Source organism: Pongo abelii, chromosome 5 (assembly GCF_028885655.2).
Source record: "Pongo abelii isolate AG06213 chromosome 5, NHGRI_mPonAbe1-v2.0_pri, whole genome shotgun sequence".
In the NCBI taxonomy this organism is placed as follows: domain Eukaryota; kingdom Metazoa; phylum Chordata; class Mammalia; order Primates; family Hominidae; genus Pongo; species Pongo abelii.
This window is the reverse complement of record NC_071990.2, coordinates 135,510,345-135,537,437: the sequence shown is the minus strand read 5'-3', so window position 1 is coordinate 135,537,437 and position 27,093 is coordinate 135,510,345. Positions and strand designations below refer to the sequence as shown.

Genomic DNA, 27,093 nt, shown 5'->3' with positions numbered 1-27,093 from the left:
CGGCTGTTTGTCTTTCAATAACATTCTATGCTAGTTCTTTTAAAATGTGGTTTAAGCTTTAGATTCCACTAATATTTATTGACACCTAGTATGTCAAATACTGTGCTAGGCAGTTTTTACATACTTTGGAGTACTTCATTTTACCTTCAAAACAAGCCTGAGAAGAAAGAATATTCACTGCATTTTACAAATGAAGATACTGAGTCTCAGAGAAATTAAGTGACTTGCTGAAATAAATGAAAACATGTTTTATCTTCTGAAATTCAACATTAATCTCAAGTCTAAGACAGGAATAGGCAATCTTGTGTTGGTCTTAAGGGTAAATGTTAATTATTTTTAGTTCATTCTTCTCCTTGAAAGTCCACTAGAAGGAAGAATGAATAAAAATAGTGTACCATTGTCCATCCATCAGGATACTAAAGGACCATTGTGCATTTTTGCAAAATAGAGAAATAGTCTCTGCTTTTCTGAAGCTCTGCTAAGTAAGTGAACATGTACTTTTTATAAGGCTGAGTTATAGGATGAAAGAGAAGAAGGGTAATAACAAGAAGAGCGTTTTTGCTGTGCATTTACTTGCATAACTGAACGTATTAAGAAAATGTTGAATGTAGAATTCAAGCTCAGCAGATGTAACAAGGACCAAAATAACAATGGCTTAAACAAGTTAGAAGTTTCTTTCTCTCTTACTTAATAGCTGGAGTTGGGTAGTTCTGGGTGTTGTGGAGGTGCCCAGGGTCAGACACCTGAAGTCTATAGTTTTTCTCTACATTATTTAATTCTGGTTTCTAGTCTATCATGATGACCATTTATATAAGATACATTTAAAAATCTCACGCATATTAAGATGCATTTAAAAATCTCATCATCATTTACTAAGAACTAATGGTCCCTTGGAAATAAGTAAAAATGCACGAGTGCAGTAAACTAAAGGGAGATTGGGTATAGTAGGGCCTGGGTAATCAGTAGGCAGTCTGAGCAATTGCAGCAGGGAATTAGAACGGCTGTGAGTGATACGGTAAATCATTTCCTATAGGGATTTGGTATCACACAATTGTAGGAGAAGCTGAGAACACAAAGGTCTAGAAGGGGACAATTGGGGAAAAAGGAAATATTTATTAATCAAGGCACAGAGGGAAGCTGGTGAAGAAGCGTGTGGAAGGCTGCGGTCTTGGCATCTGGTGGTGGCCTTCTGAAGCTTCTGCTTGGCAGCAGGGCAGGCCGGAGGAAAAGCTGGACTCAAAGCAGAGGGAAGCAGAGACGACTCACTGAATCCAGTAGACAAACTGGAATCCATGGGAGGAAACTGCAGCACGTATGTCTTTTGCCACATCACTCCAGTGAGGCAGGCAACCTGCAGAAAAACTGCTGCCTTCTCCCAGAGCCCAGTCTAGTGCTTGGAGAAGTTGTAGCAGGAGATCTGGCCAAACTCGCTGGGCCCTCACTCCAACAAGGGGAACCAGTGATCGGCAGCAGGGTGCATGAGCTGCGGTGGTGGCTAGGGCCTGGCACCAATGCCTGAAGCGCAGCACTGTGGGGTCACTTTGGCCTTCCAAATCATGCAGATTTCTCTTCTTTCCAACCCTAATCCAGAGCTACCCAGGGGAAGGGAATTCTGGGAAATGTCCTTCTAGCTTAGCTAAGCAACACAGCACAAAATCATCACAGTAACAGACTCTGGCCTAAGAGAGAATACACGTGACTATGGGGGAAAAATTTCAAAAGGTCAAGGGCCCTAAATTCAGTCCATTGCTGTGATAGACTTAAAAAATCAAAATGTTAATTATTCAAATATATGACTAGCTTCCATTCCATCTAAAACAAGAGGTGAGGTCATTTCATTAAGGTCTCCTGGCCTTCTGTTTCTTTAGCTATAAAACTGAAAAACACATTTGCTAATGCATTATAAAGGCTATCATGCTTGTTTCTCAGGAACGTTAATTATCTCCCTTGAGCTGATGACTCTCTCTTATCTCCAGTTCCATCGTCTCACATGATATCTAGTTCCTTTTTTCCCAATGAGTACTAAACTTTTCCCCCTCGATGCTTTACTGTCAGCCAAACACAACAACCCCAAAGCTGAATTCCTTTTCCTTTTGTACCAGGGTTCTTTACCACTTCCATTCCCTTTCCAGAGGGCAGTCACTCTTCCTGCCACTCGGAGCGATGCTCTGGGGCTTTTTCTCAGTTCAGTCAATCATCACAATGGCTCTTGCTTTTATGGTTTCCTTCCTATATCTGCCATCCTATGCTACCTCTTATCATCTCGTTGTCAGATTACTGGGATACCCTTCCAGAAGTCTTTGTCTATTCCAGGCCCTTCTCACACCCATCCATCCTCCAGACCACTGTCAACCTAAAATGAGTGACCAACTCTCCGAAGCAAAGAGTTTAATAGGGAATAGCACAGGTGTTGCAAACCTGTGATATGCATGCTGTGATGGTTCGTAGACATATCTGGGGGTTGGGGCAAAGGGGGAGCTTTTAAAGACAAAAAGAATTCCACATAGACTGTAACCAAAGGTTACAAAGACCAAAGATAACAGGGGTTTGTTACAGGAGTTGGCATTAGCTTATTGGTTGGTTGAGACAGACTTACTAGGCAAGTGTCCTTGTGTAAACAGATTATTTGGAATACTGCAGTCTTGAGGGATTTCCTTGCAATAAGTCCTGTTACAGGAAAACCATGAGGTACGTGCAGAAATCTCTTGTGATAAGAGCTCCTTCTTTCTTGCCCTCCTGACTCCATTTTGTTTGTGTTTTGACATAAGCGACTCCATTTTGGTATTGGCAACTTTCACACCAGTATTTCTTAAATACCATTTTCCTCATGTCATCAGTGTTTACAAATCTTCAAAGATTTCCTCTTTTCTTCCACGACATACAGGTCAAATGGCTTTCCAGATGAAAAGGAGATTAGAAATGATCTGGTGCAACATTTTTCTTTTCTTTTTTTTTTTTTTTTTTTGAGATGGAGTTTCGCTCTTGTCGCCTAGGCTGGAGTGCAATGGTGTGATCTCGGCTCACTGCAACTTCTGCCTCCTCCCGGGTTCAAGAGATTCTCCTGCCTCAGCCTCCCAAGTAGCTGGGGTTACAGGCTCCCACCACCATGCCTGGCTAATTTTTGTATTTTTAGTAGAGACAGGGTTTCGCCATGTTGGCCAGGCTGATCTCGAACTCCTGAGCTCAAGTGATCTACCCACCTCGGCCTCCCAAAGTGCTGGGATTACAGGCATGAGCCATTCAATAGAAAACAAGTAAAAGAAATTCTGGGAGATTGAGGGCACACAGATTTGGGAATAGAACCCTAGGTACCCGAAAGCTAATCCATGTTCTTTCTGCTTCTATATCACCTATGTTTGAGGCAAAACCTCTGGTTTTTCAAGACCCTCCATTATCTCACCCAGCTCTATCAGGGCATCTGCAGGACCATAGGGCCATGATTTACTTGTAGTCTAAGTCTTGTGCTTCAGGGCCACCATAGACTCCACATAACAGACAAAGTGAATGATGCTCCCTGGGATTGTGCAATGAGGCAATACTTTATCAGTGTGGGTTTATTCCCCACTGCTCCACACCCAAGTCAATACACACAAAGCACTTGTTGTGGCCTCTTCCTTCCCCCTCTACTCTATCCAGATCCTTCCTCTTTTTGAAGTTAAATGAAAGCTTTATCTCCTCTTTGAATCCACTCCATTTTTTTAGAGGTCTTTATTTGTATGAACTACTAGTGTGTTTCTAGAGTAATTCAGTTCTGGGCTACCAAGGGTGTAAATTTAAAATCAGAAAACCTCTGTTCTAATCCCAGCTCTTCTACTTACTGGTGGTGTGACCTTTACATGATTTTTCTTCTCTGAGCTATTTCTAATCTATGTAATGGGCATAGTAATATCTGTCCTATCTCCTAGAGTACAGGTGCACATCAGATGATCTAATGTATATGAGAGTGCTTTAGATGCTATAAAGTATGAGAGTGTGATATAATGTAAGTTACAACATGAGAACACATCTTAGTCCTTAGCAATAGGGTATTACTTCTGTATGTTTATTTTGGTTTATTAACCAGAATGTAGTTATAGACTGTAAGCATTTTGAAGGAAGAAACATCTCATATTTTTTCTTTCTGTCCCTGTAAGTGAGCACAGCATGAGTCTGTTTAAAAATCATGCTGGTTTATTTACCTTTGTGATTTTAAGCGGGAAGGAGGAAAAGGACTTAAAAATACGATGCAGACACAGGAAAGATGTCAAATTGGGCTTTTTTACTTGTGTAAAGATCTGGCTAGTGGGCAGGCTAGGAACAAAGTAAGCTGGAAATACTAGGCTGCCAAAAAAACTCCTGTTCCTGCCAGACACCATCACGAGGCTTTTTGCAGAACAATCCATCACTTGGGCGTGATTTTTAAAAAATCTCTTTCTGATTTTGGCTGTAAGAAAAGATGCAGGAGATTTAGTAGTGTTAAGAAACAATTAGCGGGAGATATTTAGGCATTTCTTTGTTAAGGCATACATAGTTATTCGAGAATTTTGGACACAATATCTAAAAGTTGTTGTGGATGCTTTTTGGATCCTCTGCTTTTTGCTACAACATGGAGGAGAGGGGCTTCGGAGAACTACTTAGACAAAAAGCAATGCCAATGAAATGAAGAATCTCAGGGTTGAAGGAAGTTTGGATCTAGGAAAAGGAAATACTTCTTACATCTCATGGACTGTCCAATTTACAACTGCAGGTGCAAGGACTGGCCTGGGTAATCACACGTGAGGCTTGGAGTCATGCTGTCAGAGGCAGGAATCCAAATCACATCTTCTAAAGAGAACAGTCATTTCACATTCTTATCTTGAGGCTATGGATTCTCCTCATGTTTTTAAAAGAGACCCAAATAATTATCCATTTTTTTCTTGCTAAGAGTCAATCCTTTACATCCATATTCACATTTTAGTTTCTTTTTCTTTTCTAAAGAAAATATACCATAGTAATTTCATTTCAATCCCCAATTGTATTCTAGGGCATTGGTATAAACTATATAAACTAGTTGGAGTTTAAAGAAGATTTTTATTAGGAACAAACTTTTCATACCAGATCTTGAATGTATTACCAAACTTATTAAGCTGATGTGATTAGTGCTCAGGTATTTAGAGAGTTTATTGCTTGTAATACAAACAAATCCTTTGTGTAAATAGAGGTATGAAGGAAAAGTACTTGCTGTTCTAAAGTAACATTGAAAGCAAGATTAAACCATCCTTATTAGACCTTCTTAAATATGGATTGGCTTAGAACAACATTCCTTAATTGTGTTAGATCACAGCATGATTTTCTTCTGCCAGGAAAGTGTTTCTATTCTTAGGTTAAAGTAGATGCCCAACGTCATTTTACTTTCTGGCCCCCTGTTCCCCCAACTGTAAAATAATTGGGTTGCCCCAGAATTTAGAATTCAGGAGGGGGTACTCATGTAATCTTATGTATTTTTTTTTTTTTTTTTTTGAGATGGAATCTCACTCTGTTGCCCAGGCTGGAGTGCAGTGGCTCGATCTTGGCTCACTGCAATCTCTGCCTCCTGAGTCCAAGTGATTCTCCTGCCTCAGCCTCCCGAGTAGCTGGGATTACAGTTGTGCACTACCACCATGCTTGGTTAATTTTTGTAGTTTTAGTAGAGATGGGGTTTTACCATGTTGGCCAGGCTGGTCTTGAACACCTGACCTCAAGTGATCCACCTGCCTTGGCCTCCCAAAGTGCTGGAATTATAGGCATGAGCCATTGCACCCAATATCTTATGTACTTCTAGAATGCATTTAAAATATTATTCTAAGAAGGGGTCCATAGGCTTCACCAGCCTACCGAAGAGGTTCATGGCCCCAGAGAGGCTAAGAGCCCCTCCCTTCCATTTTTCTGTAGCTAATATTAAAACTCTTACGTCAAACACAATCAGGATATATACTTATTAAACACTCTGTTGTCCATATCTTATCTTTCACTTCAAATATGTTCAAAATCTTACCTCGACTCCCCACTGTTTCTGGGGTGCTCTTGATCATCACTTTAGTTCCCTTTAATAACAGAATTTTTCTAACATGGTTCAAGCTTTCACAACATGGAATCACAGATTCTTGACATTGTGAAGACACAGAACAATGTGAAGATTTTTGTATTCATGCTTCACAAGTAAAGTCAAGATGAGCCAAAACCCAAGGCATAATGTTATTATTTCATGAGTTCATCTGAGGTGACACTTGTGTAGAAACCCAGCCCTCCTTAAAACAGCCACTGTAACTCAGAAAAATATGTGTGACTGTTTTTTTTTAATAATAATTATTAGGGCTTTTTATCCAAAAATTCACATGCCCATAAATTAATTAATTAACCTCTTCTTTCATCTCCTGATGAATAACTTTTCACTTTGAGCAGATGGAAGGCATGTTTCCCAAGGTCACATATGAAGTTAGGTGATAAAGCTGCGACTGTCGTCCTTCAGCTACCTTTGTATTCACATATTCAAGTGACAGGTGACACCAAATAACGTCCCCTGATCTCTTCTACCAACTCTGAGGACTCAAATGGGCAGGAATTCCAGCAAGAAAACATCTTGGAGTGAGGAAGAGGAGAAGATAGAGAAAGAAGTGGTAGGGATTCATTGATTCACTCACACATCCAGCACACGTGTCTTGCTCACCCACAACATGGCAGGCACAGTACCAGGTGCTGGAGATCCACATCTTATTTTCACGAACCAGTGATAGGGACAGACGAAAAGAAAAAAAAATGAACACACCTATGATACAGTTTCAGGAGACAGAAGTGTTAAAATTTAGGTGGAGGTAAGAGCGATAAAGAAAAATAAAAGAGAGTAAGTGAAAGGGCATGCTTGGAGGAGGGTTATTTCCGATATGATAGTGACAGAAGACATTTCTGAGGTGGTAACATTTGGTTTGTATGAAGAAAGCAGTGTGACAATCTTGGAGGAGGGGGTCTTGAAGCAGGGCTAATGGCAGATCAGATGGCTTTGAAGACATGAGCTTGAAGGGTGAGGAGAGCTGCAAGAAAGCCATTGTGTTTGAATTTGGACCAGGCTTTGGTATTGGACTGCCTGGCCTTGAATCCAGCACCATCGTGTAGGACTTAGGGCAAGTCCGTTGATCTCTCTAGCTTTCAGTTTTATCTAGAAAACAGGGCAATTGTATCCACGTGATGGACTAACTGTCGAGTTAAATGAAGGAATCTGCATAAAGTGCCCCTAGTTCAGTGCATGGTGTGTGGCATGGACTTAGTACACTTAGTCATTAGTGTTATTAAATGTCTGGCTGTGGTCTAGACATGAGGTGAACAGTTCTGATAATGCCAGCACTGACTTCAACAGGCGTTTTGCTTAAGTCACTCTGGGACACACAGGAAGTGCTTCAAGCCCTTTATTGATTTACGATGATGTGGTCTTCTTTCCCTCCCTCTACACATAAATCCAGCTGAGTCAGGACCACAGAGACCAGACTGTGGCTTTGAGAAGTATAGTTCAATCCTAGGTCACCTGCAGTCCAGAGAGCTTCCTAGGAAACCAGACAGGTTTTACAGAAAATCATGAAGCTTTGGTGAAAGATGAAAGGTTGAGAAACATACAAATGTCCACTCTTTTTTTTTTTTCTTTTGAGACAGAGTCTCGCTCTGTCGCCCAGGCTGGAGTGCAGTGGCGCGATCTCGGCTCACTGCAAGCTCTGCCTTCCGGGTTCACGCCATTCTCCTGCCTCAGCGTTCTGAGTAGCTGGGACTACAGGCGCCCACCACCACGCCCGGCTAATTTTGTTGTATTTTTAGTAGAGACGGGGTTTCATCGTGTTCGCCAGCGTGGTCTCGATCTCCTGACCTTGTGATCCGCCCGCCTCGGCCTCCCAAAGTGCTGGGATTACAGGCGTGAGTCACCGCGCCCGGCCTAAATGTCCACTCTTCTAAGTTGGTGCAACGAATTTAGACTATATGTCCTGTGCAAACATCAACTCTGCCCTGTTCACACTGGCTTCTCCAGGCCTAACATGGCACCTGGCCCACAACTGGGGCTCAATAAGTATTTGTTGGATGAATCAAAAAATTCTTTCTAGAACTCTTTCAGCTTCCATAATTAAGGGGGAGCTCCCTAGTCTGGGGCTGGATATCCTGATCTCCTCTGGTACGACTCTGACCCAATATCCAGGGAATGAGAGGTGAATGTGGCTTGTGTGGAACCTCACACACATTTGGCCAAAAATTATTTCTGAGTAAAGCTACTAAATTGAGGATGCAAGGCCATCTCCAATATTTGGTGACTGAAGAAGTTTCATGTTTTAGAGTCACTAAAATGAAGGCCATTTAAAAAAATGTACAGTGTTTGTTAGACAAAATTTATTTTAAGTTTTTCCATGTTTTTCTCCAAATATGAGACCCAGCTTCCTCTGAGAAAAAGACTGAGAATAGCCCATCCAAGGTAGGATAATTATTCCTACCTTGGTTTCATGTAATTGAATATATTTAAACTTGACTCTTTACCAAAAAGATTGGAGGAAATTCCTTCATGGTTTTCCTAAGAGAAATATGTGACAATCTAAACCTGGAATTTGGGAGGGAAGTGTTTTTGCTTACCTAATTAAACATTAGAGGTTATAGAAATATTTCAATGGATTATCTCAGCCTTAAGAATCACATTAAATCTCTCAGATGTGAATGAGCATTCTAAAGTTGATAATAGTACTAAAAGATCTTTGTAGAAAAATCATACCATAGCCACAAGTAATCAAACTGTCGATAACTATAAGGGGCTGAGATTTTACCCCACTTGCAAGCTAACAAGTTAGCCTGTCACAGTTTAATGATGTTGACAAAAAACACAAGACTCCTTGGTCAGAGACAAAGGGCAGTTTGTTATCCATAGCAAAGCAATAGCTAGAATATCAACAAGTTAGCCTGTCACAGTTTAATGATGTTGACAAAAAACACAAGACTCCTTGGTCAGAGACAAAGGGCAGTTTATTATCTATAGCAAAGCAATAGCCAGAATATGAACACTTGCCCAGGTTCTCCAAGCCCCAGTACAGGTCAACATGAAGGGGCCAGATGACACCTGCACAGAATTTTTTTTTTTGAGGGAACACCCCAGCTTAGCAAACCCACATTTTTCACAATAGAGAGTAAGCTACCCAGATGTCTTCCCTGGATGGAGACATTATCTTATTTATTTATTTATTTATTTATTTATTTTTTCTTTTGTTATTTTTTCTAGGAGATGTTATCTTTAGCAGACAGTCAACAAACTTGCCCTTTGCTCCAGAGGGTGTCACTATCTCTACCTCCAAGACTATTTATTATGCAGCCTACAACAAGGCTATTATACAAACAGCCTTGGAAAGACAGCCTAGAGCAAAGACGGTCAGTGCCTTTTCCCACAAGACATGAGGAAATGTGAGAGACCCACGGAGAACTGGCTCCCAACCCAAATATCCTAAAACTCAAATGTCTTTCTTTCTATTCGAAACAACAAACTAGAATTTCGAAAAACTCAAAGACCATAGAGCCTAGCTTTTTGCTCTGTTTGGTTTTATGGAGCTGAACCAGCCTATTGGAGGGTGGTATCAATGTTGGAAGCATGAGTCATCTGCCATAAAGTTTAAACTTAGATTTAAACAAATAACTCTGGCTCTTAAAATTTTGTTCATTGGATATTTGCACAGCTAAAGATTATGACAGCTCCAAGGATATGGAGCAGCAGGTTCTAATTTGGAAGTTTACTTAGTGGCTTCATTTCAAGACCTACTGGGTTTAAGGCAAAGAGGCTGACATTGCAGAAGCACAGGTGTTTCAAAAAAGATTCTGGTATTCTTCAGATTTCCTCCAAGGCTCCAGGTCCCTAACATGCAGAACCACCACAGTCAAAGGCTTTTTCTCTGCTCATCTTCCTCTTCCACCATTCTTATGGGATAATTACATCTTTAGAGAAAAGGCAATTTCAGACATTGTTATTTTTTGAACAAGAGAGGGTTATTTATTTTTTAAATATATATTTATTTCCAACTTTTATTTTAAGTTCAGGGGTACATGCGCAGGATGTGGAGGTTTGTTACATAGGTAAACGTGTGCCATCACCTAGGTATTAATACCCATCACCTAGGTATTAAGCCCAGCATCCATTTGCTATTCTTCCTGATGCTCTCCCTCCCCGCACACACTCCTTCGACAGGCCCCATTGTGTGTTGGTCCCCACCCCCCACATGTTTCCAACAGTGTAAAAGTGTTAACAGGAGAGTTTTATTATTAAATGTAGCCATTATACAACAATAGTCACATGAGTTTATGTTGTGCATCTACCTTTAAGATCTTTCAAATCTTATTTTTCCCTTTAAATCTTAAATTTCAGTTATCACCAATATTTACACAAACACCGTTCTTTTTTCTCAATTAATTAAGTCAAAGGTCATTTAGAGTGATTGGGATGGTGAATTATTACATGGAAAATAGCATCCATGTGGTTCTGTACTAACTTTGCATCCAAACAACCAGGAAAAACTTAAAGAAATAGGTGCACTTAGCTAATTAAATCCTGTTTTCCCCTTGGAGTTAGATGATGCAGCAGCAGTATCTAATAGAACCAAAGAGTTTAAAACTACATTTTTGTAGCATAAGCACAGCTAGAAGTACAGCAAAATGACACCATCAGTCCTATCACCATGGGCAACTGCTCACATAATACGTCAGTGTTTAACTTATCTCTCAGTCTGATACTCCAATTACAGTTCTATGACCTTGAAAATGATAAATATTGGACTGTAAAAGACGTTGAAGTGTCAGGCTAAGGTTTGAATACTATCTTAATAAACACAAGTATTCATGTGTTACTTTACTGTTTTCCATGACTCAATGTTAAGGATTTTTCAAGGATAATTTGCAACATTTAAAACTATAATACTTCCCTAATTAAAGTATCAATAATGAAAAATGTAAAACATCAAATATGATCTCCGAAGCCATGACATTTAAGTTATAGTGCAAACTAGAAAAGACTAATTTCTTGCAGCTCCTTCCTTTTTGGCTTGGCATTTTGAACTTTTAGTTCAGTGGTCTGCAAATTGGGGTATGCATGCTCCAGGGTAGGGGTTCCCAACTGCTGGACCATGGACTGGACCAGTACAGGTCTGTGGCCTGTTAGGAACCCGGCTGCACAGCAGGAGGTGAGCTGTGCGTGAGCAAGTGAAGCTGAGCTCTACCTCCTGTCTAATTAGCTGCAGCATTAGGGTCTCATAGGAGGGCAAACCCTAGTGTGAACTGCCCATGCGAGGGATGTAGGTTGCACACTCCTTATGAGAATCTAATGATAAACGTCATGTACTTGAATCATCCCGAAACCATCCCCCCGCCCCCCGTCTGTGGAAAAATTGTCTTCCACGAAATCAGTCCCTGGTGCCAAAAAGGTTGGGGACCACTGCTCTAGGGAGTTTACTTTCTGAAGTGTACTCCTTCCATGATAATTCAAAGCAAATCAATTTCCAGAGATTCAGGTTCAAAAAAATCTGTTTCTTGATATTTCTCCTTCCCCATCTCCCCAGTTATAACTGTTCTCCCACTTAAAAGAAAGCACACTTGTTACTACCAGAAATATTATTTTGATACATGTTCAAAATTGTAAAAACCTAAGAATGCTAGTCAAAAAGACAACTGGAAATATTGGTGTAGCTGTTCAAAAATGAGTCTAAAGCCCAGATAATCATCATTTTATAAGTCAAGCTATTTCCAATAATTTGCTTTCAATAAAAAATAAAAGATCATCTAATCAAGTTATCAGCACTATATTATTACATATATCTTCTGTTACTTAAAGAATTAAGTGACATTGCTATTACAAAATTTTTTCAACTCCCCATATTTTAATTAATCTTGAGAACAATAATTTTCTTCCATTTAAAAAGTAGAAATGTATCATGTTATTCTAGAAATAAGTGGCATTCAACCACAGATACAAAATAAAGAAAAAAACTCCCCATCCATCTCATTGAGAGGTATTCCCAATATATTTTCATTTTTCCTGTTTAATAATCATTTCTAAAATATGTAAGATATTTCTATAATTTTGATCCATTTATAGTAATTATTATGCTAATAGCTTAATTCAGACAGATTCTTAGAGGCTCTTAGAGTAAATAAAAAAATTTCAATTTAAAGTCATATTTTAAAACATTATTATTATTAATATTACTGTTTGAGACAGAGTTTCACTCTTGTCACCCAGGCTGTAGTGCAATGATGTAACCTCCACCTCCACCTCCTGGGTTCAAGCAATTCTTGTGCCTCAGCCTCCCAAGTAGCTAGGATTACAGGCATGAGCCACCATGCCCGGCCTGAGGTCATAGTTTTTTTGAGAGATGTATGATGAGATTATCAATAAAAGACTTTCCAGCTTAAAAATGCAGTACAGTAGAGTAAAATACTAAGTTTAAGTGAAAAAGAAACAATGTAAACTTTCTATTAAATACCTTTTTCCTATACTATTTATTTATTTACTTTCTAAGAGACAGGGTCTTGCTCTGTTGCCTGGGCTGGAGTGTAATGGTGTGATTGATCATAGCTCACTGCATCCTCAAACCTCTGGGTTCAAGCCGTCCTTCTGCCTATGTCTCCTGAGTAGCTAGGACTACAGGCATGCACCACCACTCCTGGCTATATTTTTTAAATTTTTTGTAGAGACAGAGTCTAGTTATGTTGCCCAGGTTGTCCCAAACTCCTGGCCTCAAGGGATCCTCCTGCCTCAGCCTCCCAAAGCAGTGGAATTGTAGGAGTGGGCCACTGCGCTGTTCCTAAATTTTTTAAATGGATGACAATGGCTATCAAAAGGTATGGTATTTGAATTCCACAGGAAACATTTAAAAGAGTAATATAACTATTCTACTTTAAACGTTAGAATTTAAATACAATATAAATTGCATCCTTTGCTATTATTTAAATTTATGGTGAAAAAATGTTAGCTGTTGGCTTATAAATTAAAGAAAATAGTTATTAAAATTCCAGGCCACACAAGCAAGAGAGTTTGAAGAACACTGCCATAGTTCTCTCTTATCCCCAATTGGTGCCTGCTCACAAAAGAATTCCATTTTTAACTCTAGCATTCATTATTGAGGGTTATTCCATTTAGTCCAATTTCCCTTGGTATATTTTTTTGAAAAATCATTTCAATTGGTTTTGATTAGAAATCTTTAGGACAGAAAGGTTAGAGAACATTGAGCCTTTATTTAATTGCCTTTTTTAGTTTGTAATTTAAGTAATCCAAGATAATATTCTTGAAAAAGTATTTCTTTTACAAAAGGCCATGAGTGGATATGACTCAGGGACACTGAGAATACAAAAAAGAACAAGAAATTAAAGCAACCACATCACTGCCAATGTTAGGGATGCTATCCTATAGTGGGGTTTATTTATTATTTATTTATTTTGGGGGAGACAGCCTAGCTCTGTCTCCCAGGCTGGAGTGCAGTGGTGTGATCTCGGCTCACTGCAACTTTCACCTCTTGGGCTCAAGCGATTCTCCTGCCTTAGCTTCCCAAGTAGCTGGAACTACAGGCTTGTCAACCACGCTTGTCTAATTTTTTGTATTTTTAGTAGAGATGAGGTTTCACAATGCTGGCCAGGCTGGTCTCAAACTCCTGAGCTTAGGTGATCTGCCCGCCTCGGGCTCCCAAAGTGCTGGAATTACAGGAATGAGCCACTGCCCCGGCCTATTTTTATTTTATTTATTTATTTTTTTGAGACAGGGTCTCACTCTGACGCTTGGGCTGGAGTGCAGTGGCGTGATCATGGCTCACTGCAGCCTCGATCTCCTGTTAATAACTTAATTCAGAAAAACTCTTGGAGGCTCTTAGAGTAAAGAAAAAGAAATTTCAATTTAAGATCATATTTTTAATTTGATTTTAAAATTCAAAGATCACTACTGCAGCCTCAATCTTCCTGCCTCAGCCTCCCGGGTAGCTGAGACTACAGGCACACAACACCACACCTGGCTAATTTTTGTATTTTTTTATAGAGATGGGGTTTCACCACATTACCTAGGCTGGTCTCGAACTCCTGAGCTCAAGCGATCCACCTGCCTCGACCTCCCAAAGTGCTAGGATTACAGGAGTGAACCATCACACCCGGTCGTATACTTATTTTTAAAGAACCCAATTTTTCCACTTAGGCAACTTATGAGGCCAGAATTTGAACATCTGGTTGGAAGGGATGGGCACAGTCCCTCTCAAATTCACATTTGAACTACTCCTTTGCAGTCAGAGAGGTAGGTGTGCCGCTTACAAAGGCAATAAAAACCAAGGATTTTTCACTCCTACAAAGTATAGGGCATGGCTCCTTTGCAAATCAAGTTGTTGAAAACTCTGCAGTCTGAGTGTAGACCTTCCTCCAAATTGTTAGGAGTTCTCTGGCAAGACTTTCAAGACTTGAAAGGCTCTGTGAGCCTTTCAAACCCTGGGCTAGCATGCCAGGTGGTTTAGGAAGGACTCAAGCCAAACAGAAAGTGTGCCTGGAGAGCTGTAGAATTTAAATCTGAAGGCATAGAAGGTTAAATGACAGTTTCTGTGGGAAAAACTGGGGCAGGAACCTGAAATAGGTAGGAGGGGGAAACACACAAGTGTCAGGGCTGCCATTTCTGTTGAATACCCCTATGAATCCAAGTCCATGTCGTCAACCGGAGACAGAGAGACTTCAACAAACTTGCCCTTCCTGATCTTTTTATGACATTCTGTGTAGCCATAAGCACGCTGTCTGTGGATTTCATCTGGATCAGGCAAGTTCTGATAGGCAGCCCTGATGATTTAATACCATGTGAAATATGAGTTTCATATCTATAAACAATCATCACACCTCCGCCCCCCACAAGTCCAAAACTTCCTCCATTATTGCAACATAGACAAGACCTTCAAGATTCATGCAGACCCTGACATTTATAAGAGTACGAATTGCTGAGGCAGTCCTGAAACGATGGGATTGAAAGTGGAGTAATAGGAGTCAAGGAGAATAAATTTAGTGCCTGCTGAACTCCAGTGGCTGCGCTCACTGTAGAAGGGTTCACTGTGTCTCTGTTACGAGTGCTCTGTGGATTCCCGATGCGCAAATAGGACAATGTGCATCCCCTTTTGGCCTGTCATTGGGGTAGGGAATAAAGAAGATGCCCAGAGAGAGCCACTACTTTTTTGCTGTGGTAGTGAAAGGGAGCCTTCCCCTGTGGCAATAATTTAATCTTCCTTGGGGAGAAATTGGGCCATCTCATTGGGAAAAGGAATTAGTAATTTTAAGAAAACTCCCACCTGTTATTATAAACATAAACACATTAAATTCCCATGTAATGATTCATACCTCTTATGAATGAATGAGTTTCAGTCCTTACTTATGAACTGAAACTGAGTTTCTCCACTGCTTCTGCTTTAGGTATTGAAAGCATCTTTCCAGAGAACATCAAGGTTGGTGAGATTCTGGCACTGTCTTGCTTCTAGGTCAACCATGGAAAGACTCTGACCCTTTCAGTGAGTCTATCTTGCTGCACACGATACTTTCAGATTTGTATTTCCCTCTCTCTGGAGCTGAAAACCTGTGATTTTACAATCTGGAATCATTGTTTAAATAATATTCTCTCTTTTTTGGGGTGAGGGACAAGGTCTCACTCTGTTGCTCAGGCTAAAGTGCAGTGGTATGATCATAGCTCAGGGCAGCCTTGATCTCCTGGGCTCATGTGATCCTCCTGCCTCAGCCTCCCAAGTAATTGGGACTACGGGCATGTGCCACCACACCTGGCTTAGTTTATTTTATTTTATTTATTATTTTAAGTAGAGACAAGGTTTCGCCATGTTGCGCAGGCTGGTCTGTAACTACTGAGCTCAAGCAATCCTCTCACCTCAGCCTCCCAAAGTGCTGGGATTACAGGCTCAATATTCTTATTTTTAACTTGACAGGCTCCACATTGGGAGGTTGAGCCATCCTTGTCAAATTGTCAAAACATTTGTCAATTTTTGTGACATCCAGTTTGTCAATATTAGATAAACCAAGCCATCAATTCTTTAATTCCTTCATTCAATCAAAAAAGAAGTAGACTCTTTCAGCAACAATAGAGTTATTTTTGGAAGCATCAGGTGTAGGGCTTGCTTGACAAGTTTCCTTTCAAACAGAGACTGAGGGAAGCCTCTTTTTCAATATTCAACTCACTGCTCGCTGACTGGTGAAACTACTGGAGGACTTGGCTTAGCTGCTATATTGAATGAATATCTAGGACAGGCTTGCAATGTGGATCTCGAGTTTTTCTAGACAAGCCCCCGGCAGTTCAGACTGAGCACATACAGCACATACAGCTGGTGTTTTGTCTAACTGTCCCATCTTCTTGTTGACGAGGTCCACTTTCTATCACAGCAGGATCTACTCATTTTCATTTGAGGCCAAGGTGGTTCTGATGAGCCCAGCAATGATTCTCCCCAAACCTCACTAAATAATCAAGGCCACCATGATGAAAGATGGGGAGGGGAAGAAGGAGGTTTGAAAGGTGATGAGGTGAGGATGGAAGTTGGAACAAGAAACTCTGAGCTATCTCCTCTACTAAAAGAAAATGAGAGTGCCCTTTACCCCACCTCCTCCTCATGGCTGTTAAAGCAAATGGTTGTAGGGACCCTCAGCTTCACCTGACCAGCATCGAATACCCATGCCAGGAAAGGGTATAGGGAGGTTGGTCCGTGGCATATATTATTTAGCTTAAAAATCGAATTTATGTAATTTTATCTTGCATTTGTCCAAGGACAGGTCTTCATTACAAAGGCTTCACCAGAATTACGCAGATATCAGTCTACTCAGAGCTGGATCTTCAGTCTTGCAAAGCTCAAGACAGGGTTACCTGAGCACTAAACTGGTCTCATTAAAAGTAAAGCGATTCCACCAACGATACAATCTGCAAGAATCTAGTGAAGGTCTTTTAGTATGGAGAGGGGCAGGGGAAGAGAGGTGAGGTGAGAGTGTGGCAGACATGAGGTTTCCTAGTTTTGAATTCCCCATTAATAAGAACAACAATAATAATTATACTACTTTTTATTATAATTATCTTCCATGCATGAAAGGTAACCCTGTATAGATTCACTTGGAGAATATAAGAAAAAAATAGATTTTTCCAGTCTTCTGCAATCCAATTTAGTTTTTTCTTCCTTTAAAGCAGCAAATTTACACCCAGCAGATGTTTTTTCTACAGGGCATAATCTTGTCAGGATAGGCAAATTTTAAGTTAGAGGCATGGCTGACTGCTGGATTCTGGCATAGGCAGCCCAGGTGGTTGCTGGCCAGAGTGGCCTCTCCCTGGCTTCTAGTTTCTTCTTCCTATCCCCTCTTCTGGGATAAAATTATGTAGTTGGTTGATAAATCAGAGCTGGTCTTCTGAAACACAGTGAATCAGCCAACAGTGAGCCTGAGCTGGGGCAGAGCCAAAGGCCTTCTTCTCACTGAATCAAAGATGCTTACACTCGACATTTATTTATTAATTAATAAATATTTATTGAGTCACTATCAAGAAAGCACAATGATAAAAAAGCATGAATTCCAGAGACTACTAAGGATAATGCCACGTTTGTCACTTATGTGCTCTGTGACCTTGGCAAGCTAACTCTTCTAAGCCTCAGTTTCCTCTTTGATAAAAGAGGTATTGTAATAGTTCCCACCTTGTAGGGGTTTGTGAGGATCAAATGAGATGAGGGTGTAAAAATGTCTGTAAAAGCCCACAGTAAGAACTCCTGGCTGTTTTTTATTAGGCAAACTGGGTTTGATAGGCTGTGGGCAGAAGACAAGTTAATTTGCTCCTTTATTGCCCCATCTGATCCCATCAGGCAAGCCCCATAATGTTCCCTGTCACTCTCAGATAATAAAAAGTCCTCTGATGAGTTTTGGTGCTAATAAGACTCTCCTTCTAGAAATTCGAATGTTTAGTCTGGTACAATAATCAAATCTTGGAGCTCTATTTAATTTAGAACTTCTCTCCATCCAGCTTGCTTCAGGCCAGGACGCCCAAGTTGGAGAAGGGAGAGTAGCCAGCTTCCTCATGCCCACCTGGCTCCATTTCCTACCCGCTCATTAGCTGTGATTTCTGACTCCTCCAAGGTCAGGGGGAGAGAGTTGAGGAAACAGCCCAGTCCTACAGCAGGTACACCTGGGCTCTGGCACCGAGGCTTCTGTGCATGGCAGATGTCCAGAGCTGGCTGTCTTGTTGCTGCCAGGCAGGTGGCCCCCACCTCTGCCCCTGTGGTTTGCGTTTCTTGGGCCTGTGTCAGATACCAGCACCTCATGCCCCTCACCCTATGCGTGGGGACCATGGTCCAGCTCTCCTAATGTTTCTGTGAATCCTTTCTTCCTTGGCTGGAGGTGAGGAGGCAGCACGTCCTTTTACTCTCCTGTTCTGCTGAGGTAGGAAATGGCCCTGCTTCCCAACCACAAATCCCGGCAGGACGAGGGCAGGGAGAAATCAGGGTGCTGGCACTCAGATTCAATGGGTTTTCGCTAAATGTGCTGTCCGCCACCCACTCTTCCCTTTCTTCTAGTGCCCTGGCTGGTGCTCAGCGAGATCTTTCCTGGTGGGATCAGAGGACGAGCCATGGCTTTAACTTCTAGCATGAACTGGGGCATCAATCTCCTCATCTCGCTGACATTTTTGACTGTAACCGGTAAGAAGTCTTTGTTTTCCTCTAATGTTTTTGGTCCTCATAGGACAAATGTTTGGGAATCACACCCACCTAAAGACCATTTTTTCGTGGAAATTTTCAAACACACTTAGAAGGAGAACGGCCATGACCCTGAAGTACCCATGACCCAATTTACACAGTTTTGAATCTAAATCTATTTATAACCCCACCTGCTCTTCCCTCTACCCAATTATTTTGAGTCACATCCCATATGCAATGTTGTTTTTTCTGTAAAATTTCAGCATAGACCTTTAAAAGACATTCAAAAATATATAACTACAATGTCATTATCACACTTAAAAATATAAATAATCATCCCTTAGTATCAAATACCTAGTCTGTGTTCACGTTCTAATTGTCTTATAATTGTTTTTTATACATGATTTGAATCATGACCCAAATACATAACTTACAAGTCACTGAAATATGTCATAATTTGTAGGTTTTGTCTCTATCTCCTCCATCTCCTCACCCCCACTATACCTTATATTTTTAAAGAAATTAAAAATCTATTAAAAAACAAATGATTTATTTCATAGAATTTTCCAGTCTGAATTTTGTTGATTATAGACATGTCACGTGCCCCTCTCTGTTTCTCTGTTTTTTTTTTTTTTTTTTTTTTTTTTTAGACAGTCTCTCTCTGTTGCCCAGGCTGGAGTGCAGTGGCATGATCTCAGCTCACTGCAACCTCCGGCCCCTGGGTTCAAATGATTCTCTTGCCTCAGCCTCTGGAGCACCTGGGATTACAAGCACACAGCATCACACCCAGCTAATTTTTGTATTTTTAGTAGAGACAGGGATTTCACCATGTTGGCCAGACTGGTCTTAAACTCCTGACCCCAAGTGATCCACCCGCCTCAGCTTCCCAAAGTGCTGGGATTACAGGCATGAGCCACCACGCCTAGCCCTCCTCTCTGTCTTTTATGTTTCTTGTAAATTGCTATTAGATTTAGATAGAAGCTTGAGGAGAAAGAGAAACCAATCCACAATAACAAAAGTCATGTTTAGGTGTCAGGCAGAATTGCTTGTAATAATAACAAACTTTTATTTTCAAAGGGGATCTCATCAAATTTAAGGACAGAGAGCAGCAGAAGGGAGATTCTTTTTTTTTTTTTTTTTAGACAGAGTCTCACTCTCTTGCCCAGGCTGGAGTGCAGTGGTGTGATCTCGGCTCACCACAACCTCCACCTCCCAGGTTCAAGCGATTCTCCTGCCTCAGCCTCCCAAGTAGCTGGGACTACAGGTGCGCACCACCAAGACCGGCTAATTTTTTTGTATTCTTAGTAGAGATGGGGTTTCACTTTGTTGACTCAGGCTGGTCTCGAACTCCTGACCTCGTGATCCACCTGCCTCAGCCTCCCGAAGTGCTGGGATTACAGGCGTAAGCCACTGTGCCTGGCAGGGAGATTCTATAATAAGGTCAGAGTCATTGTTACTTCCACTGAAGCCTGAAATTCAACTGCATTGTATAGAAAACTTGAGGATCCCTATGTCGGAAATAAGACAAGGCATAAAAAAAATGTTACAAGCAAAACAAAAAATGGCTATTTGTGTGTTCCATTCAGCAGCCCTATCTAGAGGAACCACAAATTAGATTTATATATTATAATAAAATAACCCAATATTAGGGATCAAATCAGAAACAGAAGCATTCGCCTTGTTTTCCTAGCTCCAACTTGTAAACATGAACAAAGTAAGAAGGGAAACCCTTTGGGGATTACAAAGAATGATAGAGCTAAAATAAATAAATAAAGCCTAAATTTATTTAAAAAAAAAAAAGAGGCTTGAGGAGATTTACATGTCATTTGTTGGTGAACTCTGTGGCAGCTGCTGCCATGTGAACTGCCAACAGGAGGCACATGAGGTCTGGTTGTCTCGCTGTTTGTCATGTTGGCCTCCTTTGATGATCATTTCCCAGACCTACTCAATATATCATTCCTTCTCCATTTTTATCTGAAATATCTCTCTAAAGAGAAATTTCTTCTCATTAGCTATTTGGCTATCCTGAAGTGTGGATCATATAAGAAAGGTAAAATACGTGCTTGAAACTTTCTCTTTATTTTCTAGTTTTCAAAATAATGTGGCAGTTCCCCAGTATCCACGAAAACTGACCAATGAGTCGGTTTTTCTTTATTTCATATATAGATGAGGAACATGCAGCATGACTACTATCAAGAAAATCCAGACTGTGGGAAATTCTATGAAACAAATAACCCAATTTCTTCATTTCATATATATTGTCTTTATAGATATAATTTTCAAAAGTGGATGTTTGCTGAAAATACGTGCATATATATAAACACGTATATACACATATACACACACATACATACATATATATTTAGTATATCCACTTTTGGAAATTAACCTTTGGGGTTACTATTTAAGCATGGTTTGGGTTTTTATATAAAATTTTCAAATGTTCCTATCCTACCTTTTGAGAAATAGCTCAAGATTAAAGGAAACAAAGAAACTGGTCCTACTCAGATCACACACATAAACACATGCCCTCCACCTTCACATGCGCACACACGTACTCAACACACACACACCCTCCATCTGCTATTTGATGTGGAGAAAGAGAAATATAAAAGAAAAAATGGAATTGATGATGGATGGAAAAGATGACACACATCTCTGGGAGGGCTATAGCTAATACACCGGAGGAGCTAGTGAAGCTTTAGAAGTTCTGTACGGGCTTTTAGAACAAATGTTAGGAAAACAGATCCACTTAAAAACAAAAAGCCTAGAATGATCTAAAACCTTTAGATGACATTTAATTGGAATGCTTGACATTTCCTACTTATTTTCAAAAATAAATTTTCAAAGTATGGGATAGAGGGATCTAAAAGATGTGAGGTTCTACTTGGCAGCAAGCCCTTAAATACCAACATTTTTATGCAATTTCAGCTGTATCAATAAAAGCAGACTGTTCCAGATAGACAAATGTACTCTGCAGTGATCGTGACACAATTGTAGTATTGCATTCAGCTCTGAGTAAAATATCTCAAGAGGGCCATTTAAAAATTGCAGTGTGTTCACTGAAGGAGGGCAACCTGAATGGCGAGGGCAGTAACCTATGCTGTGGGAAGAATGGTTGAAGAGTTCAGGATATTTGACTTGGACAAGGGGATTCTCAGAGAAGGGCTGAGGTGCATTCAAATATTTGAATGGCTGTCATGGAGAAGGGGTGGGGAGAGCTGGTTCAATGTGTGTCCTTCCAGAGGACAAAGCACAGCCTCTGAAAGGCAGATTTAGGATCTAAGCAAGGAATAACTTTCTAGCAGATGCAACTATTTCACAGGGCAGTAAGAGGCTTCATGAAATGGTGAGCTCCCTGTTACTCAAAGTGCTCAAACAAAACTGGGGACAATTTGATGAGACAGCCTTTAGGGTTTTGACAATTTCTATATTCTGGTTTTAAGCTCCAGAGAAGGAAGGAGACCCAATTCTACAAGGACTTTATTAAGCAATCAGTTGGGCAATACCCTGTGCCAGCTAGAAAAGCAGAGACAGGAGTTTAATTAAAGTTGCCAAAAGAACTGCAGTGCGGTTCCTCCTTCCTGCTTCTCCCAACCTCAGCACTCACTGACAAGTAGTTACTATGCTTCGATTCTTTCATGCTGCATTTACAAACACTGCCTCAGTACCCAACTGCTCAGTCAATTTTCCTGCCTGACCAGCTGTGGTTTGTGGCTGCAGCTGTTAAAGGCTATTTGTAAAATCTTGTTGTTCGTAGTTGACTACTCCTTGCCACACTAGACCTTCTGCTGCTGAGTCAGGGGCTGCCACAATGCAAGTGGCAGACTCAAGTGCATTGTGGGGGCCACTGCTCACCACTGAATGTGCCTTGACTTGGTCCATGACTACAAAGGGACTATATCTTTGGCTGGAAGTGGTCAGAGGAAAAATGCTAGGTTTGCAGATGAGAGTCATCAGAATCTTGAGGATCCTGCTTCTTGTGATGCATCTTGGCAAGTTGATGGCTTTTACTGGATCCATGATCACCTTTTTCTCTGAATCCAGGAAGAAACATTACAAACACACTGCAAGCTATTAAAAATGATGAAATATTGCCAGCATGAAATGATTTATTCAAATCAGAGCAAAGAAGGGTGAGCTCATTCCAAGAAAAATCCATCTGTACAAATGTCATTAAAAATGTCCACCATTGGGAATGATAGCAAGAGGGGGAAAAAATTGTCCACCAAACAGAAACTAAACTGCTACCATGGCGATTCCCAAGAAGGGAACTGTGGTGAGGGAGAAGAGAGATTTTACCTTCTACATCATATGTTTCCATGTTATTTGAGGTTCCTTTTTTGCATGTGCTTTTTTATATTAATAAAGACACATTGCCATTTTGAAACAGAAAGACATGCCCACCAAGAAGATGACATTGGGTGTAAATTGTGACAGTTACAAGACTGCTATTTACTTCAACAGAGAAAACTAAGGTAGTCTGTAAAAGTAACACTTTCAGAGCTGGCTACATTTTAAATTTGTGATTCCTATTTTCCTGGATACTGCTGGCATGTTTGAAAATACATAGGGTGTTATATATGCCCTAAGTGGCTGTTCACAAATGGGATCAAAGCTACACAAAACACATTTCTAATCAGTTTCTTTTGTCCTTTATAGATCTTATTGGCCTGCCATGGGTGTGCTTTATATATACAGTCATGAGTCTAGCATCCCTGCTTTTTGTTGTTATGTTTATACCTGAGACAAAGGGATGCTCTTTGGAACAAATATCAATGGAGCTAGCAAAAGTGTAAGTATTACATGCATTGGTTTCTGAACAATACTCTTTGGTCAAAAGCGCAGCTTTTATATACAGCAAAGGAATAGTATCTGAAATTATTAGATATTATTAGATTAGGACATTCCCTTTAATGTAAGACTGTGTCTCAGTGCATAATTCCAGTTTCCCTGCTTTGTCTTTAATTTGGGTGATTCAGCTAAGGAAGAATAACCATTTCTTCCCAATGAGTGAAACTTTTTTTTTTTTTAAAACTACAAAGTGAATGTATTTGATTGGCAAGTGCGAATTTTCACTTATCGATGAAATATTGTACTGAATTTGAATAAAATCTTTACAACTGGAATGTTTTTTAACATGTTAGCCTTTTACAATTATCATCAAACTGTAATGCTATTACTCATTACTGTGACCAACCAATACGTAGGTACAAGGTTACAAGTTTTTTCCTTTTATACGAAACAAAAAAAATACATCATTGTAATTAAAAAGCATTAAACCATATTTTCTTTTTGTAATGTAATAATTTTTACTAGAACAAAGTTTAATATTTTCACTGTCTGTATTTCTTTTCTGAAAAAGAAACTGTTATTATTGTTGTTTTACTAGATTTTTTTCTGAAATTAATTTTGTTGTATAGAGGATGCGAATCTGCTGTGCTGATTAAAACTATCTCATTTTAAAAAAAAAGTTTATTTTCATAGGTTTTTGGGGAACAGGTGATATTTGGTTACAGAGTAAGTTCTTTAGTGGCGATTGTGAGATTTTGGTGCACCCATCACCGGAGCAGTATACACTGAACTCAATTTGTAGTCTTTTATCCCTCACCGCCCCCCAACGCTTCCCCCACCCAGTCCCCAACCAACGGGTGAACGTTTTAAAGCTCTACTCAGTAACCATCTCAGAACTTCTTCCGTCTCTCTAGCTCCCCCCAACAGGTTTTCTTTGTTTGGGGTTTGGGGTGGGTCCTGGAAATGTAGATATACCATGTTCACCCTGGGATAGGACCTTGGGTCTCAGCCTTTCCATCTCTATCAGACTTATAGCTCCTTCTCTGTGCCCTAAACACCTGCTAAGGCTAAGATTAGCAGAAAAACTGTCAGGCTTAACCATCTACCGTTGTTCCAAATATTGCACATTTAAGGTAATTTTAAGAAAGATAAGTTTCTTATATGAATAGGCATTTAGAAAACTGGTTTAAAAAATTTCACAAGGAGAGATTGTTTAAACAATTTAACTTAGAAGTGAAACATTTAATTTAGAAGTGGGTGGCAGAAAATTCCCTTTCCTTTTTTAGTAGCTCTAATTGCCAAAATCATGTCCTGGGGGAAGAGGTGAGACACAGGGGCTAAGAATGAAGCAGAACTTGTTACTCTTCCTAGGATTACATCATTCCATTTAGAAATGCAGGGATACTTATTCTTGGGTTTTAATATAATGGGAGGAAACTACATTTTCACAATTTGTGACTTTCTTTTAAAAATACTTTGAAAACGTAGAGAGAAATGTATGATTACAGATATTGTGGGCATAGCGATTCTTCAGCTTTTACTTGAAGGAAGAATAAACCTGATAGGTGAATTGTTAGTAGGTATATGTGTGCATGTGTATTTATATTGAACCCACCATTAATCCTGGCTTATTGGGGGTATAGTAAGTAGGATTGTGGAAAATTTTCACTTTGTGCTTTATACACTTTTAGATGGTCTAAATTTTAAAATATTTTACTTTAGAAAAAGCAGAAAAAAATTCTCCCAGTTTAAGCTTAAGGTAAATATCAAATTATAAGGCTAATTTTTTTTGATACAGAGATTTTTTAAACCAGTTTTCTAAATGCCTATTCATATAAGAAACTTATCTTTCTTAAAATTACCTTAAATGTGCAATATTTAGAACAACGGTAGACGGTTAAGCCTGACAGTTTTTCTGCTAATCTTAGCCTTAGCAGGTGTTTAGGGCACAGAGAAGGAGCTGTAAGTCTGATAGAGATGGAAAGGCTGAGACCCAAGGTCCTATCCCAGGCCCTGTTTTCAAAAAAATAAAGTGAAAATGATTCATTTACAATGGGAAATAAAATTGTGAGGAAGGCTGGCTATATCCTTGGACTAACTAATGCATTGCCTGGCTCTATCCAAGTGGAGGTCAAAATGATTGGATTTCTTGGTGAGCATTAGACTCTGAATAAGGCTATCAATTACAAATACGATTTAAATCATCAATGGCCTCAGACTTTGATAACTCAATGTATCCACCTGTAAACTGGCAACATTCCTCATGGATTCAGGTTTTTCCATAACTGAGATGCCAGGACACCGATGACTTCCAAATCTATTGGTATTCCTCCATTTCTCATCCTTCCTTATGCCTGTTTCACATCAATTATCCATTGCTGCATAACAAAGCATCCCAAATGTTGCAGCTGAAAACAACTATTTCCCATGATTCTTTGGTTTGGCTGGGTGGTGCCTCTGCTTGTTTTGCCTGTGCTCACTCGCGTGTCTCCCTGGGCAGGAGGGCCCACAATCACACGGGACTTGATCACATAGGTGGCAGTAGGTGCCGGCTGTCAATGGGGAGCTTCAGTCCTCCCTAGTGGCTTCTCATCCTTGAGGAGGCAAAGTGGCTTTCTCACTTGTCAAACTCAGGGCAGCTTTCCAAGGTAGTGAAGGCAGAAAAAGGCTGCAAGTCTCTCTGAGGTTTACATCAGGAAGACACACATCACTTTGACCACTTTCTATTGTCAGCACAAGTCCTGAGGCCAGCCTAGATACAACGGGTGAAGAAAGAGACCTAACCTCTTGAGATGAAGGGCAAAGAATTTCTGACCACATTTAATCTATCACACCTACTCTTTCTTGAAGTTCTTTTAGCTCATGTGAAACAATCTTCTTTCCTGGATGGCCTCCTAGCTCACGGCTCTAATCTCCTGATTTCTCCTTCTTTTCCTACGTTTTAGCTAACTTTGAAGATTCAGCTCTACATCCTTATGCTTTTAGACTCAACTCAGGTACTCATCCTCGAAGCCCTGAGTAGCTCCAGCCCTGGAGAGTAATCCTTTGTCCTAGATTTTCAATATCTTCTAGCCCTCTTTACTTCTATACTGCGTTGGCTAGAACTCTTGTGGTTTCACCTTGTTAATTAATAAAGTTTTAGTTTCCAGGAATGCTCTGTCCATTATCTTTCTTATGTAACTCCTACAATGCCTACCTAGCTTAATATTGATTTCTGGTAGATGATTAAAAAGTATCCACTATTCAATTTTATAACTTGTTTTGTTGGCTTCATGGTAAATCCACTTTGTGTATACGCACCTTTGAACTACTCATCTACTAACTCAGGGAGCAAAATTCCTTTAAACATTTTGTGGCTGGGTGTAGCGGCTCACCTCTGTAATCCCAGCACTCTGGGAGAACAAGGCAGGCAGAATGCTTGAACCCAGGAGTTCGAGACCAGCCTGAAAACATGGCGAAACCCCATCTCTACCAAAAACACAAAATATTAGCTGGGCATGGTGGCTTGTGCCTGTAGTCCCAGCTACTCAGGAAGCTGAGGTAGGAGGATCATCTGAGCCTGGGAAGTCGAGGCTGCAGTGAGCTGTGATTGCACCACTACACTTCAGCCTGGGTAACAGAGTGAGACCCTGTCTCA

General features: G+C 40.2%; 1 protein-coding gene across 1 annotated transcript in view; it reads left to right on the top strand.

Moving 5' to 3' along the window:
• The window catches only part of SLC2A12 (solute carrier family 2 member 12), a 63,992-nt gene that overhangs the window by 27,050 nt on the left and 9,849 nt on the right, over window positions 1–27,093 (top strand). The window contains exons 3-4 of the mRNA XM_024248706.3: window positions 18,543–18,665; window positions 23,325–23,457. Coding sequence (XP_024104474.1) covers window positions 18,543–18,665; window positions 23,325–23,457 — 256 coding nt within the window. The remainder of the gene's footprint in view (window positions 1–18,542; window positions 18,666–23,324; window positions 23,458–27,093) is intronic.